Source organism: Bufo bufo, chromosome 9 (genome assembly GCF_905171765.1).
Source record: "Bufo bufo chromosome 9, aBufBuf1.1, whole genome shotgun sequence".
Taxonomy (NCBI): Eukaryota; Metazoa; Chordata; class Amphibia; order Anura; family Bufonidae; genus Bufo; species Bufo bufo.
The window spans coordinates 147901517-147916584 of NC_053397.1; the positions used below are offsets into that span (position 1 = coordinate 147901517).

The 15068-nt window shown below is 43.9% G+C and overlaps 1 protein-coding gene across 6 annotated transcripts in view; it reads right to left on the reverse strand.

Moving 5' to 3' along the window:
• The window catches only part of LOC120979080 (activating transcription factor 7-interacting protein 1-like), a 107959-nt gene that overhangs the window by 48814 nt on the left and 44077 nt on the right, over positions 1-15068 (reverse strand). For all 6 annotated transcript variants that reach the window (XM_040407624.1, XM_040407620.1, XM_040407626.1 and 3 more), the window contains 3 exons: positions 8141-9531; positions 6876-6968; positions 1588-1733 (listed from right to left, as the gene is read on the reverse strand). In XM_040407624.1, coding sequence (XP_040263558.1) covers positions 1588-1733; positions 6876-6968; positions 8141-9524 — 1623 coding nt within the window. In that variant the 5' untranslated portion in view covers positions 9525-9531. The remainder of the gene's footprint in view (positions 1-1587; positions 1734-6875; positions 6969-8140; positions 9532-15068) is intronic.

The following is a 15068-nucleotide window of genomic DNA, read 5'->3' on the forward strand; positions in this document are numbered from 1 at the left end:
TTGTACACCTTGCGACGGTGTGGATTGCGGTGGCGAATTCTCAACCAAACGACCAAGCAAAGAAAGGGTGAAATGGGAGATTTTAGAGAGGTCGTCCACTGCCCGGGACAGGGACCTTGCCCAGTTGGGTTCCCCACAGCCAGGATGGTCCTGCACTTCTGTGGGCTGCTGTAGAATGGAGGGACGGCTCTGTGCAGGTGCATGGCATGCAGAGCATAGCGATAGTGACTGGCCACGAGGGAACTTTACTGAGCATGAAGTGCAGGCATAGTAGGTGGTCCTGCAGAGTGCCTGAGGGGAGGTATTGGCCGGATGAGACATTGTGACGCTCTATGCTGGAGGGGGTAGCGATCTACCAAAAAAATGGCGGTCCCAGTTCTGTGTCTCACCCTGCAGCCGACAGGAAGGGGGAAGAAGCATTGCCGCGGCGGGAGAATAAGCTCCGCCCCCTCCAACTCTGAGAAGGACGGCAGAGCGGGCCGATGTAGAGGAAGCCACGGCCCCCGCTCTCACTGTGCGGCGCATGGAGCCGCCATTAGCCGGGGATGTATGTAAAATGAATGGCGGCCGAATGTAGGAAGTGGCCACTGAGAGTGCCGCATGCAGCGATATGAGCCCCTGGAACTGGAGGGGATGAGGGAGGGAGCCGCCCCCCCATGCGCGGTTAACATGAGATGTCGCCGCCAGGATTAACCCATGCCGTACTGAATGTGGGGAGTCCAAGATGGGCGACAGGTGGGTGGGATACATCGCTACCCCCTACAGGCAGGGATGGGAGACAGGGTTGATACTCACCTGTCTTCATCTGTGGTCTTCGTCCTTTAATCTTGTACCAGCAGGGCCACCACCACGACCGCTGGCACAAGGCAGCAGGGGTCCGGGCAGAGAAGGGCTGGAGAGTAGGTGGCCCTCTTGCTGGCGGGAAGCAGGGGAGCGAGGCTGCCCTGGTCCGCTTTGTCTTCTTGGGGGGAGGCAAAGCGGCGGGACAACCGACACCGGCCAGCCTCCCAGGGAGACAAAAGCCATGCGAATCTATGCCCCATCCAGGAAACCTATTAAAAAAAATTGAAAAATAAATAAAATTTTAAAAAAAGAGCCACCCTGCTAAGCAGGGAGGTCTGCCTCCTACAACACTAAGCTAAAAAACTGACATGCTCGCTCCAGGCTGGAGGGGGTATAGCCTGCAGGGGAGTAGCTAACAGATTTCAGCCTAGTGTCGCCTCCTAGTGGCAGCAGCAAACTATACCCACGGTCCTGTGTCCCCCTAAGATATGAGCGAGAAAAACTGTATTGGCTGTGTAGTAACTCCTCTTTACAGAACAGTGCAATGCTACATGTACTGTACTGCCTTCTGTCTGTGCCAAGATTAGCTGTTCATTTGGATGTCAGAGAAGGATGGCTCCATTTTCTTTCTAGCACATTGTATGCTAGAATTTATTATATAATTTATATATTAAAAAAAATCGAATAGAATTTACAACATTGGGAACATCATGTGATGTCGGAATTTCATTTTTGACTGGACTGATCTTTTAGGTGCCTAAATGCAGCATTACACATAATCTGATATTAACAGTAACGCTGTACCTTCTGCAGTTTCTCATTCAGATTATCACCAGCTGTGATTTTAACCTTTAGTTCTGCCTCATACTCTTCACCCTCAAACCGCCTCCTCTTTGAGCTCTGGCTGTCCAAATCTTCAGACTTAGAACGCTTCCGGCGGCAAAGTTCACCTGTTCAGACAGAAATATAATGAATACATACAACATACAGACATCATGTGACCCCTTTCACTCAGCAACAAGGTTATGTTACATAGTAGGGCTGCACGATATAACGCAAAATTAATGAATCGCGATAATCGGCAAATGCGATATGGCGATTTGGCCGACTCGAAAATGCCACGATTATATATGAAGGGGCCCCGCGCACATAACTGGCTTTGTGTGTAAAGTATTTTACTAGTGTGTGAAACAATCTCTCTCCTATTGATAACAGGTCCAGCCTCTGTACTCACTGTCACGATGAATGCACTGCAGGAGCGTTACTAAGTGACGTCAGTCACGCGCCGGCCGGCCAGCTCGCTGCAGTGCATTCATAGTGACAGTGAGTACAGAGGCGGCCATGTTATCAATAGGAGAGAGCTTGTTTTACACACTAGTAAAATACTTTACACACAAATCCAGTTATGTGCGCAGTTTAGGACACATAGGGCCATGAGGGGGACCAGCATAAGATGCTATATGTCTTATGCTGGCCCCCCTCATGGCCCTATGTGTCATAGCACAGATCCACCCCATAACAGCGCGTCCTCCACAGATCCACCCCATAACAGCGCGTCCTCCACAGATCCACCCCATAACAGCGCGTCCTCCACAGATCCACCCCATAACAGCGCGTCCTCCACAGATCCACCCCATAACAGCGCGTCCTCCACAGATCCACCCCATAACAGCGCGTCCTCCACAGATCCACCCCATAACAGCGCGTCCTCCACAGATCCACCCCATAACAGCGCGTCCTCCACAGATCCACCCCATAACAGCGCGTCCTCCACAGATCCACCCCATAACAGCGCGTCCTCCACAGATCCACCCCATAACAGCGCGTCCTCCACAGATCCACCCCATAACAGCGCGTCCTCCACAGATCCACCCCATAACAGCGCGTCCTCCACAGATCCACCCCATAACAGCGCGTCCTCCACAGATCCACCCCATAACAGCGCGTCCTCCACAGATCCACCCCATAACAGCGCGTCCTCCACAGATCCACCCCATAACAGCGCGTCCTCCACAGATCCACCCCATAACAGCGCGTCCTCCACAGATCCACCCCATAACAGCGCGTCCTCCACAGATCCACCCCATAACAGCGCGTCCTCCACAGATCCACCCCATAACAGCGCGTCCTCCACAGATCCACCCCATAACAGCGCGTCCTCCACAGATCCACCCCATAACTATGTCATACCCAGCTGCGTCAGCGGCTCATATGGGAAAATCCAAGCAAATAGACCTCTAGCACAATTCCCTTAAAATATCGCATCGCATATCGTTATTGCAATTTTTAGGGCCCTAATCGCAATCGCACAAAATTGCCATATCGTGCAGCCCTATTACATAGTGCTTGGGATGTGACCAGTGACATGTAGAGGTGTAAGCTCTAAATTTTTCAGAACCCGGTCTGGGTGAAAATCCATCAATACCGCAATGTCTTTCAGAAAGGCTCTTCTCCACTTCCTTGGTCAGTATATGTTATTTTTTTCCTTTCTTTGTTAAAAGGGCTTCCCTGGCAAGAAGAGACTAAGCGCCGGCCCCAAAAGGCTGGATTACAAAAACAGCCAAGTGTGGTCGGTGTGCCACAGTTTCCGTAGCTCACTGTAGCGAATTGGAGTTACACAATCCTCATAGCGGAACAGGCCATCTCATTTATCATACATATTGCGCTATATAACAAATTCATCTATCAATTCCTTGCTTGTACACAGAAGCCATAAACTCTGCATTTATATAGAAATGTGAGATTAAATGAGAAATTCTGTAACCAACGCAATTTCTAAAAAGTAAACACTACAGAATTAAAGTACAAAAAAACAGGCTAACCAATCTGTAGTGTTACTGCCATTTTAGTTTATTTGTAATGTATAGTGCAGGGACAGGGATGTTAAACATTTTCATAATATAATGGTCGAAGATATAGAAACAGTCGGCACTGCATAATGCGGTTTTAGTATCCAGCATCATTCACACCCATATGACTTCTCATGCGGTACTTGCGGTGGTGCTCAACTAAATAAAGTATTGAGTCCAATCATTTTAAAAAAAAGAGAGCAAGAAAATAGTGGCACTCACCAAATACTTTTCCACTCCTAGCTTCATTCCGGGTAAAATCACAGCAGATGCGGGTCACTGCACAGAAACACAAGGCAACAGCCATTTTGCACTAAACAGTGCTTTGTCAAGCCTCCCGTGACGTGGTAGGGGGATGTAGTAAATACCTCACTCACTCCACCATGTCACAGACAGACAGGTGAGACAATCACATCTCCATAAGTCTAATACATATTAATTCAATAGTAAAAACAACACGATCATATAAAGACTGCCAGGTTATCAATGATAAGAAGTGAGGTATTTACTACGCCCCCCTACCACGTCACGGGAGGCTTGACAAAGCACTGTTTAGTGCAAAACGGCTGTTGCCTTGTGTTTCTGTGCAGTGACCCGCATCTGCTGCAATTTTACCCGGAATAAAGCTACGAGTGGAAAAGTAATTTGGTGAGTGCCGCTATTTTCTTGCTCTCTTTTTTGAATTTTTCATAATATACTTTATTAGGGAAACGTGTTTCTTTGTTCTAGAAAACACTGGGGTAGTGACAATTGGCGGCTGGACGCCTCTATATGTTACACACAGACAGAGCGAAAACTCTACTTAAATATGCATCTAACGCAGGAAGATTCACATCAAAAGCAATAGCAGAAATTTACCCCCATGCCTGGACCTGGCTTAAGAGGAAAAAGATCCAGAGTAAAATTGCCATTAATTCAGCATCTCAGTCCATAATTCTAAAAGTGTTATCTGGACAACACTGCTGCAATGCTTTAAAGGGCTTCTGTCACCCCACTAAACTCATATTATTTTTTTTTGTGTACTTAGAATCCCTATCCTGCCATATTGCCATACATTATGTTATTAATAATTTTCGTTCAGTAGATTTAGCAAAAAAATTACTTTTATGATATGCTAATTACGTTTCTACCAGCAAGTAGGGCGTCTACTTGCTGGTAGCAGCCGCAGAAAACCGCCCCTCCTTCTGTTGATTGACAGGGCCAGCCGCGATCTCCTCCTCCGGCCAGCCCTGTCAGCATTTCAAAAATCGCGCGCCTGTGTTGATCCAGCGCAGGCGCTCTGAGATAAGGAGGCACCTGCGCCGATGACGTCACCAAAAGACAAGACGTCATCGGCGCAGGCGCACTGAGGGAGTGCTGAGGAGGCGAGCCTCCTCATCTCAGAGCGCCTGCGCCGAATGAACACAGGCGCGCGATTTTTGAAATGGCTGGCCCTGTCAATCAACACGACGAGGGGGCGGTTTTCTGCGGCTGCTACCAGCAAGTAGACGCCCTACTTGCTGGTAGAAAGGTAATTAGCATATTATAAAAGTAAGTTTTTTGCAAAATCTGCTGAACGAAAATTATTAACATAAGGTATAGCAATATCGCATGATAGGGATTATAAGTACACCAAAAAAAAAAGAAATCAGTTTAGTGGGGTGACAGAAGCCCTTTAAGTCTCAAATTTCTGAAATAGTCAAGAAATATTAGAGGACAGGAGTCCTGAAAACGTTGTCCAGCCCCATGAAATTCCTTACCAACAGCTTACAATATTAGGAGTAATACATACCTTACCAATCCCCTCGTCCGTGCTTCCAGGTCCACCACCTACATCTGTTCACTCAGCTCCAGTGAGGATGTGCCAACACGATGTGAGACCATTGCATCCAAACCAGGCCGATCAGTGGCAGCACTCGTCACAAGTTGAGTTGCTGGAGACTGGTAAACAGACTGGCAGGAGAGCAGGATGCTTTGGAATTGGCGTAGCAAGGGTCTGGTAAGGTGGGTATTACTTATTTTATTAGTTTATGGCATTGTAAGATGTTGGTAAAAATTTCTCAGGCCTGGACAACTCGCTTCTAAGGATCCTTTAGAGAAAAGCGGAGCAAAAATATGTCAGTATTGGACTTTTTGGACTTTCTAGTATTCGAGTTACTAGTTGTCCTACAGGATCTTCACCTGAGGCAGTGATAAGGTTTTTAGCATATACAACTACCGTATATACTCGAGTATAAGACGAGATTTTTGGCACATATTTTTGTGCTCAAAAAGCCCCCTCGTCTTATACTCGAGTCTAGGTCTGTATTATGGCAACTTACATTGCCATAATACAGACCAACAGTGGCGTAGCTATAGGGGTCGCAGCGGTCGCAATTGCGACCGGGCCCCTAAGTCAGGGGGGCCCACGGGGCCCCCCAGGAGATAATGAGTAAATCCCTGGATTATTTATTTGGATATCTTACTTTGTTTTAGCTCCGGTAATAGCAGGCAGTGCGGGGGGCGGCGCTCACTCACTGACGTCGTGGGAGAAGCAGGCGCGTGACGTGAGTGAGCGCCGCCCGCCCGCACTGCCTGCTATTACCGGAGGTAAAACAAAGTAAGATATCCAAATAATCAGAGTAAAGAGCCCAGCAATGAGCAATGATTAAAGTTAAAGTAGTTACTGATTCTTTTATAAATATACTGCTGTGAGCGTCGGGGAGGGGGATCTGTGGATGGCAGTGCCATCCACAGATCTCCCCCCTAAACAGTGCCATCCACAGATCCCCCCTCCCCTAAACAGTGCCATCATGGCACTGTTTAGGGGAGGGGAGATCTGTGGATGGCACTGTTTAGGGGAGGGGAGATCTGTGGATGGCACTGTTTAGGGGAGGGGAGATCTGTGGATGGCACTGTTTAGGGGAGGGGAGATCTGTGGATGGCTCCCTGTATTTAATGCAGAGTGTGTGTGTATATAATGCACACACTCTGCATTAAATACAGGGAGTCAGAGTCAGACTCCCATCAATCTGAGTCACCCTCTTTCAGAGGTGTGTATATAATGTAGAGTGTGTGCATTATATACACATACACTCTGCATTATAGCTGCATTTCCCACCCTAGTCTTATACTCGAGTCAATAATTTTTCCCATTTTTTGGGGGTAAAATTAGGGGCCTCGGCTTATATTCGGGTCGGCTTATACTCGAGTATATACGGGTAATTAAATTTAAAAACCATCCTTGTTTTCTAGATTTCTTTTACAGTAATGATCTTTTCTTACTTTTCTCCGCTTGTGGTTCTTCTTTATTCTCTGGCTCTTTCTGTTCATTTTTAGTTCTTTCCTCTGTCTCTTCAATAACTTCTTTCACATCATCTGCAGTAAGAAGAGGCGACTTAAAATGTTACTTAACCCAACGATTATTGTGCATTGTGATTGTTACTCGCTTTTTAACATTCATACAGAGAAGGCTCGTTTTGTGTAGTCCAGTATAAGCACATGCCTTCTTACACTGCCACTGCTCCGTCAGCTGTTTGCTGTTGTGAATAATGTAGCAGACACCACTATTCAGTAAAAGCAAACCAAAGACCCAGACAAAATCTATTAAAAACATTAAGATCGGACAACACAAATGGTTTCTCCATTCTAAAAAATAGAAGTTATAATGTAATAGGTTGCTATGGTATTGATTGGTACCTGTGAACAAGGCAGACAAAGCAGAGCTGGAGAGGGTTCAGAGGAGGGCAACTAGAGTAATAACTAGAATGGGTGGACTACAGTACCCAGAAGGATTATCAAAATTGGGGTTATTCAGTTTAGGAAAAAAGATGACTGAGGGGAGATCTTATAACTATGTATAAATCAGGGGTCTCTCTCATCATCTATTTATCCCCAGGACTGTGACGAGGGGACATCCTCTGCATCTGGAGGAAAGAAGGTTTGCACACAAACATAGAAGAGGATTCTTTACGGTAAGAGCATTGAGACTATGGAACTCTCTGTCTGAGGAGGTGGTGATGGTGAGTACAATAAAGGAGTTCAAGAGGGGCCTGGATGTATTTCTGGAGTGTAATAATATCACAGGTTAAAGTTATTAGATTTCTGGAGAAGGGTCGTTAATCCAGGAAGTCATGAGGAAAATTGGCTTCTACGTTACGGAGTTTTTTTTCCTTCCTCTGGCTGAACTGGATAGACAGATGTCTTTTTTCGGCCTTATATACTATGTTACAAGGCTTCCTATAGTAATTTACTATTCTAGAATTAAAAGGCTCGGGTACAGCACCAACAAAATGATAAAAATGTTAGATATTTGAAAAAACATGTGTCTGTATTCTGCTTATGGCATTAAAGTTAAGCGCTGATCCAATAGTAAATTAAAGGGTTTTCTCACTTCAGCAAATGGCATTTATCATCATGTATTAAGACAGCAAAGGAGGCAATATGGACAATCACAGCACCTTAGGAAGTGCCTTGTATTACTTGTCTACATGATAATGCCGTTTACTGAAGTGGGACAACCCCTTTAAGGTTAAAATTCAGAAAGTCACCTTGATCAGTTAACACGTTTCCTTTCAGTGGCGTGCTCTCACCACAGGGTTCTTCTTCATCTGAAAGCACTAAAAACGCTTCACTTGGCAGAGTCTCATTTGTATCGTTCTTAGTTGGAGAAACTGCAATGTTTTCACTTTTTTCTTCTTCTTTATTAGGAACAGTTGCAACATCTGCTTTTTCCTCTGAAACACACTGAAGTTCATCTTCCACTGGTGCAAGCTTTTCAAGAATGGGAATAATCTCATCAGTTTCCATCTCATCAGTATTTTCTAAAACAGAGCCAGTCTCTATTTCTGACAGAGATTTATCAATTGGAGCTTCTGCAGGTAAAGAAATATTTTGCTCTAGATTTTTCAAGTTATGGTCAACCTCCATGCTGCTTGATATAGCCTCATCCCCAATATCTTGTTGCTCTCCCTCGGTCTCTGAAGTTTCCTTATTAGCCTGTGAAGGGGATCCATTATCAGACACACTGATATCTGGTAAAACATTAGTATCATGCGACTCATTTACAGGCTCGGTTCTCTCCTGCTCTTCAGTATGGTTTTCAGTTTCCGCTACATTCTGTATTTCACTGTGTAGGTCCTCATTGCTGGCTTCAATTTCCTGCTCCTCAGATAGATCATCTTTTTCTCCAACATCAACAGAATCTACAGGCTCTGGATCAACAGGTTCTTTAATAATATTACCGTCTTCCATTTCACTATCTGCATTAGCAGTAGGATCCTCTGAAATAACATCCATATCTTCATTTTCCAATTCTTGGACATTAGAATCCTCCACAGGATTTTCATCTTCCAACTTACTTTCCTCCTCTAAAATGCTGCAACTTTCCACCTCATTGGGAATGTTTGACTGGGTTTGTTTCTGTGAAAATTCAGGCTCACAAGCGAGATCCTCCAGAAACAGTCCACTTGAATCACTTTGTTCTACGCTTCCATGAGGAACCACTTCATCATCTTTAGTTGGGCAGGCTTGAACAGCAGCCTCAGTAGGCTCAATTTTACTACTATCGTCTTGACATACAGTACTTTCATTAAGTTCAAGATCAAGTGTCATCCTTAAGTCACTGGTTTGGTCAACAGGTTTAAAACCTTCTTCTAGGTCACACAGTTTCACAACTGGAACCTCGTGAGGATCATTGTTCATATCTAGAATGCCATTTAGATTCTGTGTGTCCTCCATGGGTTCTTTATCATTGTTTGTATAATTCATATCTAAATCACCATTTTCATGGATTCCATTAACCAGCTTTATCTCTGTAGGTTTAAGCAGGTCCTCTTTAGCTTTCTGTACAGCTTCTAACTGTTGGCGGTCACTTGCTTTCATTGTTTTGCGAGCTTTAAAGACTTTCTTCTGTGGTTCTTTTGCTGTTTCCATCTCAAACCTTTAAAACAAGAATTAGACCGTTTACATTACATAGCCCGCAAAAAAACAAAAACACTTTACAAAGGCAAACATTGTCCACACACACACACAAGTCCCACTGTCCAATAAGTATAGTCATACATTTTCAAGTGGAATAACAGAGGAATGGCAAAACAGGGAAAGAATGATCCAGCATTACATGGGGAATACAAGTATTTACTATGTCAGGAAAGCAGATTGGTTCTCTTTCAATGCAATCTGAAGGCAGCATGTTATAGAGAAAAAGATACAGTAATTTATACTTTTATATCTCTGAATTTAAGACTGCCCCGTACAGCTATCTCTGTATACACACTTAGGGTCCATTCACACATCCGTGTGTGTTTTGCGGATCCGCAAAACACGGAAACCGGCAATGTGTGTTTCGCATTTTGCGGACCGCACATTGCCGTCACTAATAGAATATGCCTATTCTTGTCCACAATTGTGGACAAGAATAGGACATGTTCTATTTTTTTTCGGGAACAGAATTGCAGACCCGGAAGTGCGGGTTCGCAATTCGTATCCGGGCAGCACATCGTGCTGCCCCATAGAAATGAATGGGTCCGCAATTCAGTTCCACAAAATGCGGAACGAAATTGCGGACGTGTGAATGGACTCTTATACAGAGAATGCTATCAATCATTGATAACACCTCCCACGTGTACAACTGAAGTCAGAAAGATCAGACGTATAAATATATAAATTACAAGATTTACAGGCTCTTTTCCCAAAAAGCTATATATCAATCTGCTCAGCAAAAAAATAAAAAAAATTGCAGTCTTTCTAGAAACAATATTACATTACAGAAATGTTACTATTACCAACTACTAAAGTGTGACCCCTGTGAAACAGTGAGGGGTTGTGTCTGGCAAGGCAGGTATTTTCCTCCCAGCATGTGCAGCTGGGCTGGTTTCCAGCCAGGTGAGGTCAAATACTGGATCGGAGTTTAAGTGCCGGTCCGGGTTTTGGCAGCAACTGGCTGTCCTTAAATAGGCAGCTGGGCTCAGCAGAGATCTCTGTCTTTGGGATCTGAGGCTTTGTGCCGTGCTGGAGGGCTGGGAGCCGCATGCTGGGGAAACAGGCCCCCTAAAGCCTGCTGTGGACTACTGGAGGCAGAACTGCCAGTAAGGTGACTTGTGTTATATGAACTTTCCATTGTGTGTGAATTAACACCAAGACTACAAAGTTACATGCTGTTTTGTGCAATTGCCTCAAGTGTGAATAAACACGTTTGAATGAAGAACTTGTATTTTGCCTCTGTACTGCGCCCGCTTACCCCATCCGCCCGCTTACCCCATCTACCAGAGCGAAACCCCACACCCCAATGAAGCATGCTTTGCCAACCATAAGGGTACGTTCACTCTGAGGTTTGCAGAAATCCATGCACATTCTCATGCTCCTATAAAAACTTAGCTCTAAATGGAAAACCAGTATTTTTGTACAAGTAAGGACCCTTTTTACCCAGGCCGAGGATAGGGACAATTATCTCTAACAACCATTCATGCAAACACTCATTTTCAAACATTTGCATATTTGATGCAGCACCAAAAATCTGCCAGCAGCACATTGCACTGTGTGAACACGTGGTCTACTGCCAATAATATGCAAAGTGAATGGGGGGCGTAATCATTTGCTATGTACTCTCTGAAAAGCACTAAACAAGCACTGATCGCCTTGCATATTGTTATGGCCCAGCATCAGCCAGAGTAAGACCCTTAGACTCTCTTGCAACAGGTTAAGTGCTATAGGATTGAAGGATGGTTGAGGTTGTACCAACATTTACTTAGGGTACAAAGGTGGAACCATGCAGCCACTGCCCAGTACATTTGACACGCGTTATGTATTTTATTTCTTAGAATACCTTCACCTACCTTTACATGGTTATATAGCTACCAATATTACAACCGATAACCACATGGCTTCATGGAAAACCGGTCATGACAACCAACATGACTGAAAAAGAAAGGAGGAGGACAGCACACCAAATTTGCTTGATAAAGGCTCTCCAGAAAAAACGTTGCATCTGTAATAAATTTCCAACAGGACGTGCTGTGTCCATCTATCTTTTTTCTACTGATGCGGATCAATTAACCAACATGACTGGTGATACTGAACCGCACATCAGTCTTGTACAGATGTAGGGTCTAAAGCTGGTCATACACAACTCTTGTCGGACGAACCTGCCAAGAACGGCCAATACACTAATGTGTCAGGGGAGACAAGGATTGGGCAAAATGATTATTTTTGTCTGATCCTTTTCGTGCTGCATGAGAATCCGCATGAAAAAAAAAAAAAAAAAAGTAATCAGCATATTGTGCGGGTGCTTTTAACGGTACATATTAACCCTTTCACGACTGCCATCCATTTATATATGTGCTGTCTATGCCTTGAGCAGTTAGCACATATAAACGATTGCAGCATGACTAATCTGGAGTGCTGTACACGAACAGCACCACAATAAAGTGTCACTGATAGCCAGGGACCCCGAGGAGAAAAGTTTATTATTGCTTCTGCCTTCTCCTCCGCTACATGAACAGAACTCAGCGCTATTCAGTGAGTAGAGGAAGCGGCTATGCCACTTAATATATTGGATCTGGCGATCATGTGATCTCTGGGCGCTCAGGCATAGGAGAGCTGCAGGGTCTTAGCAGATCCTGATCAGATCTGACTGTGCAATGCCCCTACAGGCAACTGTTTTCCACTGTAACTGGGGCATCCAAAGGATCCAGTTACAGGGGAAAGGTGCAAAAAAGTGTCTTTTAAATAACCTGTTGGGTGGACATATTATGAACCAAAAATATATTTGAAAAAGTAAACTAAATAATACACAAAAAAAATAAAAAATGCCCACATCAACCGAAGCCATCGCCAGTCACCACATGCAAACAAAATTATACATAAAACTATAGAGATAAATTTAAAAATAAAATAAAAAATTTTTCCAAAAATTTTACCTAAAAGGAAAACAAAAATACTTGTCAGTTGCCAATTTATTTTGGTAATCAACAAATAAAGTAAGGGTCATTAAACCACCCCATGCGCTAAATCACAAAAAAAAAAAAAGAAAAAAAAAAGGGTAATTGAAGGATAACTGTCACACTTAGACCCCAATTTCAATTTTCATATATGTAGTTACTAATAACATGATATTCCAGAATCAGTTACTATTAGACTGACTTGCCCCATATTTAATAAGATTCAGCCCTTAGTAACCAGTCTGCATAAAACTGCAATTTCCCTATTCAGTTAAAATGGCCGCCACTGCCCTCACCCTGAGGCTAATCCCGCCTGCCCTCACTAGCCAGTAACAATAGCCCCCCAAAAGTGTCAGTAACCAGAGCCCTCCCCCTAAAGGGTTAATCTCCTGCAGCACAAAGGGGTCCTCTTACCACATGTTGCTTTCATTTATACACTGAGCAGATGGCAGATCTCCCTTCCCTGTTGTGCGCTGCTTCAACTCTGCATTCTCCAGCTCTGCTGAGTGAGGGAGCGTCTGCCAAGCGCAGGGACAGGGAGAAGTGCACACAGCCCAGGCACTGTTATCAGCTGCTGGGGAGGACCTGGCTTTAATCATTTACTTACAGTCCCTGGCTGTCAGTAATCTGACCTTGCACGCAGCGTCCTCCATCCGGACCATGCCTAGCAACTCTATTTTAAGCACCGGTAAAAGTAGGCAGTACAGGGAACAAAACTGTGGAATTAAGGGGTAATTGAATACACAGTGAAAAGTTAAAATAGGGCCACCAAGGTTATATTAATCCCCACAATCCAATACTCCAAAAAAATATATATTTACGACAGATATACTTTAAGGCTTGGTCATGAAAGGGGGAGAAAAAGAAAAAGGGCGTCCCGACGTAATATTATTCCTCTATAATTACCTTGTAAGGTTACATCTTGAATATGGGATTCAGTTTAGTGCTCCAAATTTTTTAAACAGATATGATAGAGTTGAAAGCAGAAAAAGACACCTTAGGCAGGTTTCACAGCTGCATTGTGAACCCTGCCAATCTGATCCGGTCACTGTATCTGGCACACACACCGGCTTTTGGCAGCATTTTTTGGTGGATGGTGGTATCTGGATACAGCTGAACGTAGATGTGAATGTGGCCTTAGAGGAGATCTCATTTACATCTAGAAATCTATGTGTGCTTAATATGAAGAAATTGAAAATGGTTTATTCTCTCAAGGCCTTTAAGAAAACAATTATTACGGGTAGAGGAAAGTCGGGCAAATCAAACTATTGAATGCCCTACCCCAAGAGGCAATAGAAGCAGATACGACTTTATAATAACAAATGTCATGGTGGGTTATAAACACATCTAGCAATGAAGGATGCAGAATTGATCGAGAAAGATGGACCATTGGCAGAAAATAAGCCAACCACCAGGTGGAGTACAATCATCAAAAGTGTCTAGCTTGAAGCTTGTCCTACTATTATCCGCACAGATCGGTCTGCAACCCCATTCAAGTCAATGGATCCGCAAATTGCGGATGACATACGGAATGGTTTCTGTATGTTATATGCGGATCCATTTTCGTATTATTTAAGGCCTTTTTTCCTTCCTTTTTTTGCGGACCATAAAAAAAAAACGGAAGACATACGGAACAAACGGAAGTCATTCGGCCACAAAATGTGGACACACGGTTCCGTTATTTTCAGACCGCAAAACGGAAAGGATTACACATGGTTGTGTGAATGTACCCTAAAAGATTTTCTGTATGATTCTGATACAAACAATTGCAAGTTAACAGATGCTCCCTGCCAATCCAGGATCCACAGAAACATTCCAAGGATTTTTAAACTAGAAGCCCAATTTCATATCGCATACAGGTGATCTACTCTTCTATAGGTCTTTATTTAAATCAAAAGGTGGATAGTGTAGAGGTAGAAATGGGATGGGGACAATATTCCCTAATATCAGGAGAGGAAAATCTTCACTCATTAGGGCGGTGCTCTAATCCTGCTTTTGGGCCAAACAGATATCTGGTCGAGGTGAAAGAGGCCTAAGCGGTTATGACTATTCCGATCTAGTTCACATCCATTAGCACATTTCCTAAAAAAAAAAAAAAAAAAATACATCCATTCAATTCTGCCTATTATCCTGCAAAGTTGATCCAGAGAAAGGCAAGTCACTCTCACAAGGTAGAAGCTAATTTTCCTCATGTTAGGGAATAAAATTTCTAACTGACTCAAATCTGGACATCAGAATAAATCACCTGCAGAAACCAAATAGTTAGAACCTGCTGAAAGTGGAGACGTTATTTTCCCACAACATAAACAACTGAAGACCATGTATAGTTTACAAACAGCCTAAAAAGCAAAAGGCTTGCAAATTCCTCCAGAACTACCCATGTCAATGGTTAGATTCGCCATATGAACGTGTGTGCCAGTTAGCATAAGAAAACTAAAATTTGGAGTATGACGTTTAAATGTGTAGGAGGGGTCACCATAATTAAGTACTTGTGGGGCTTGGCATTTTAGATGCTTGAGAACCAGGTCCTTCACACACA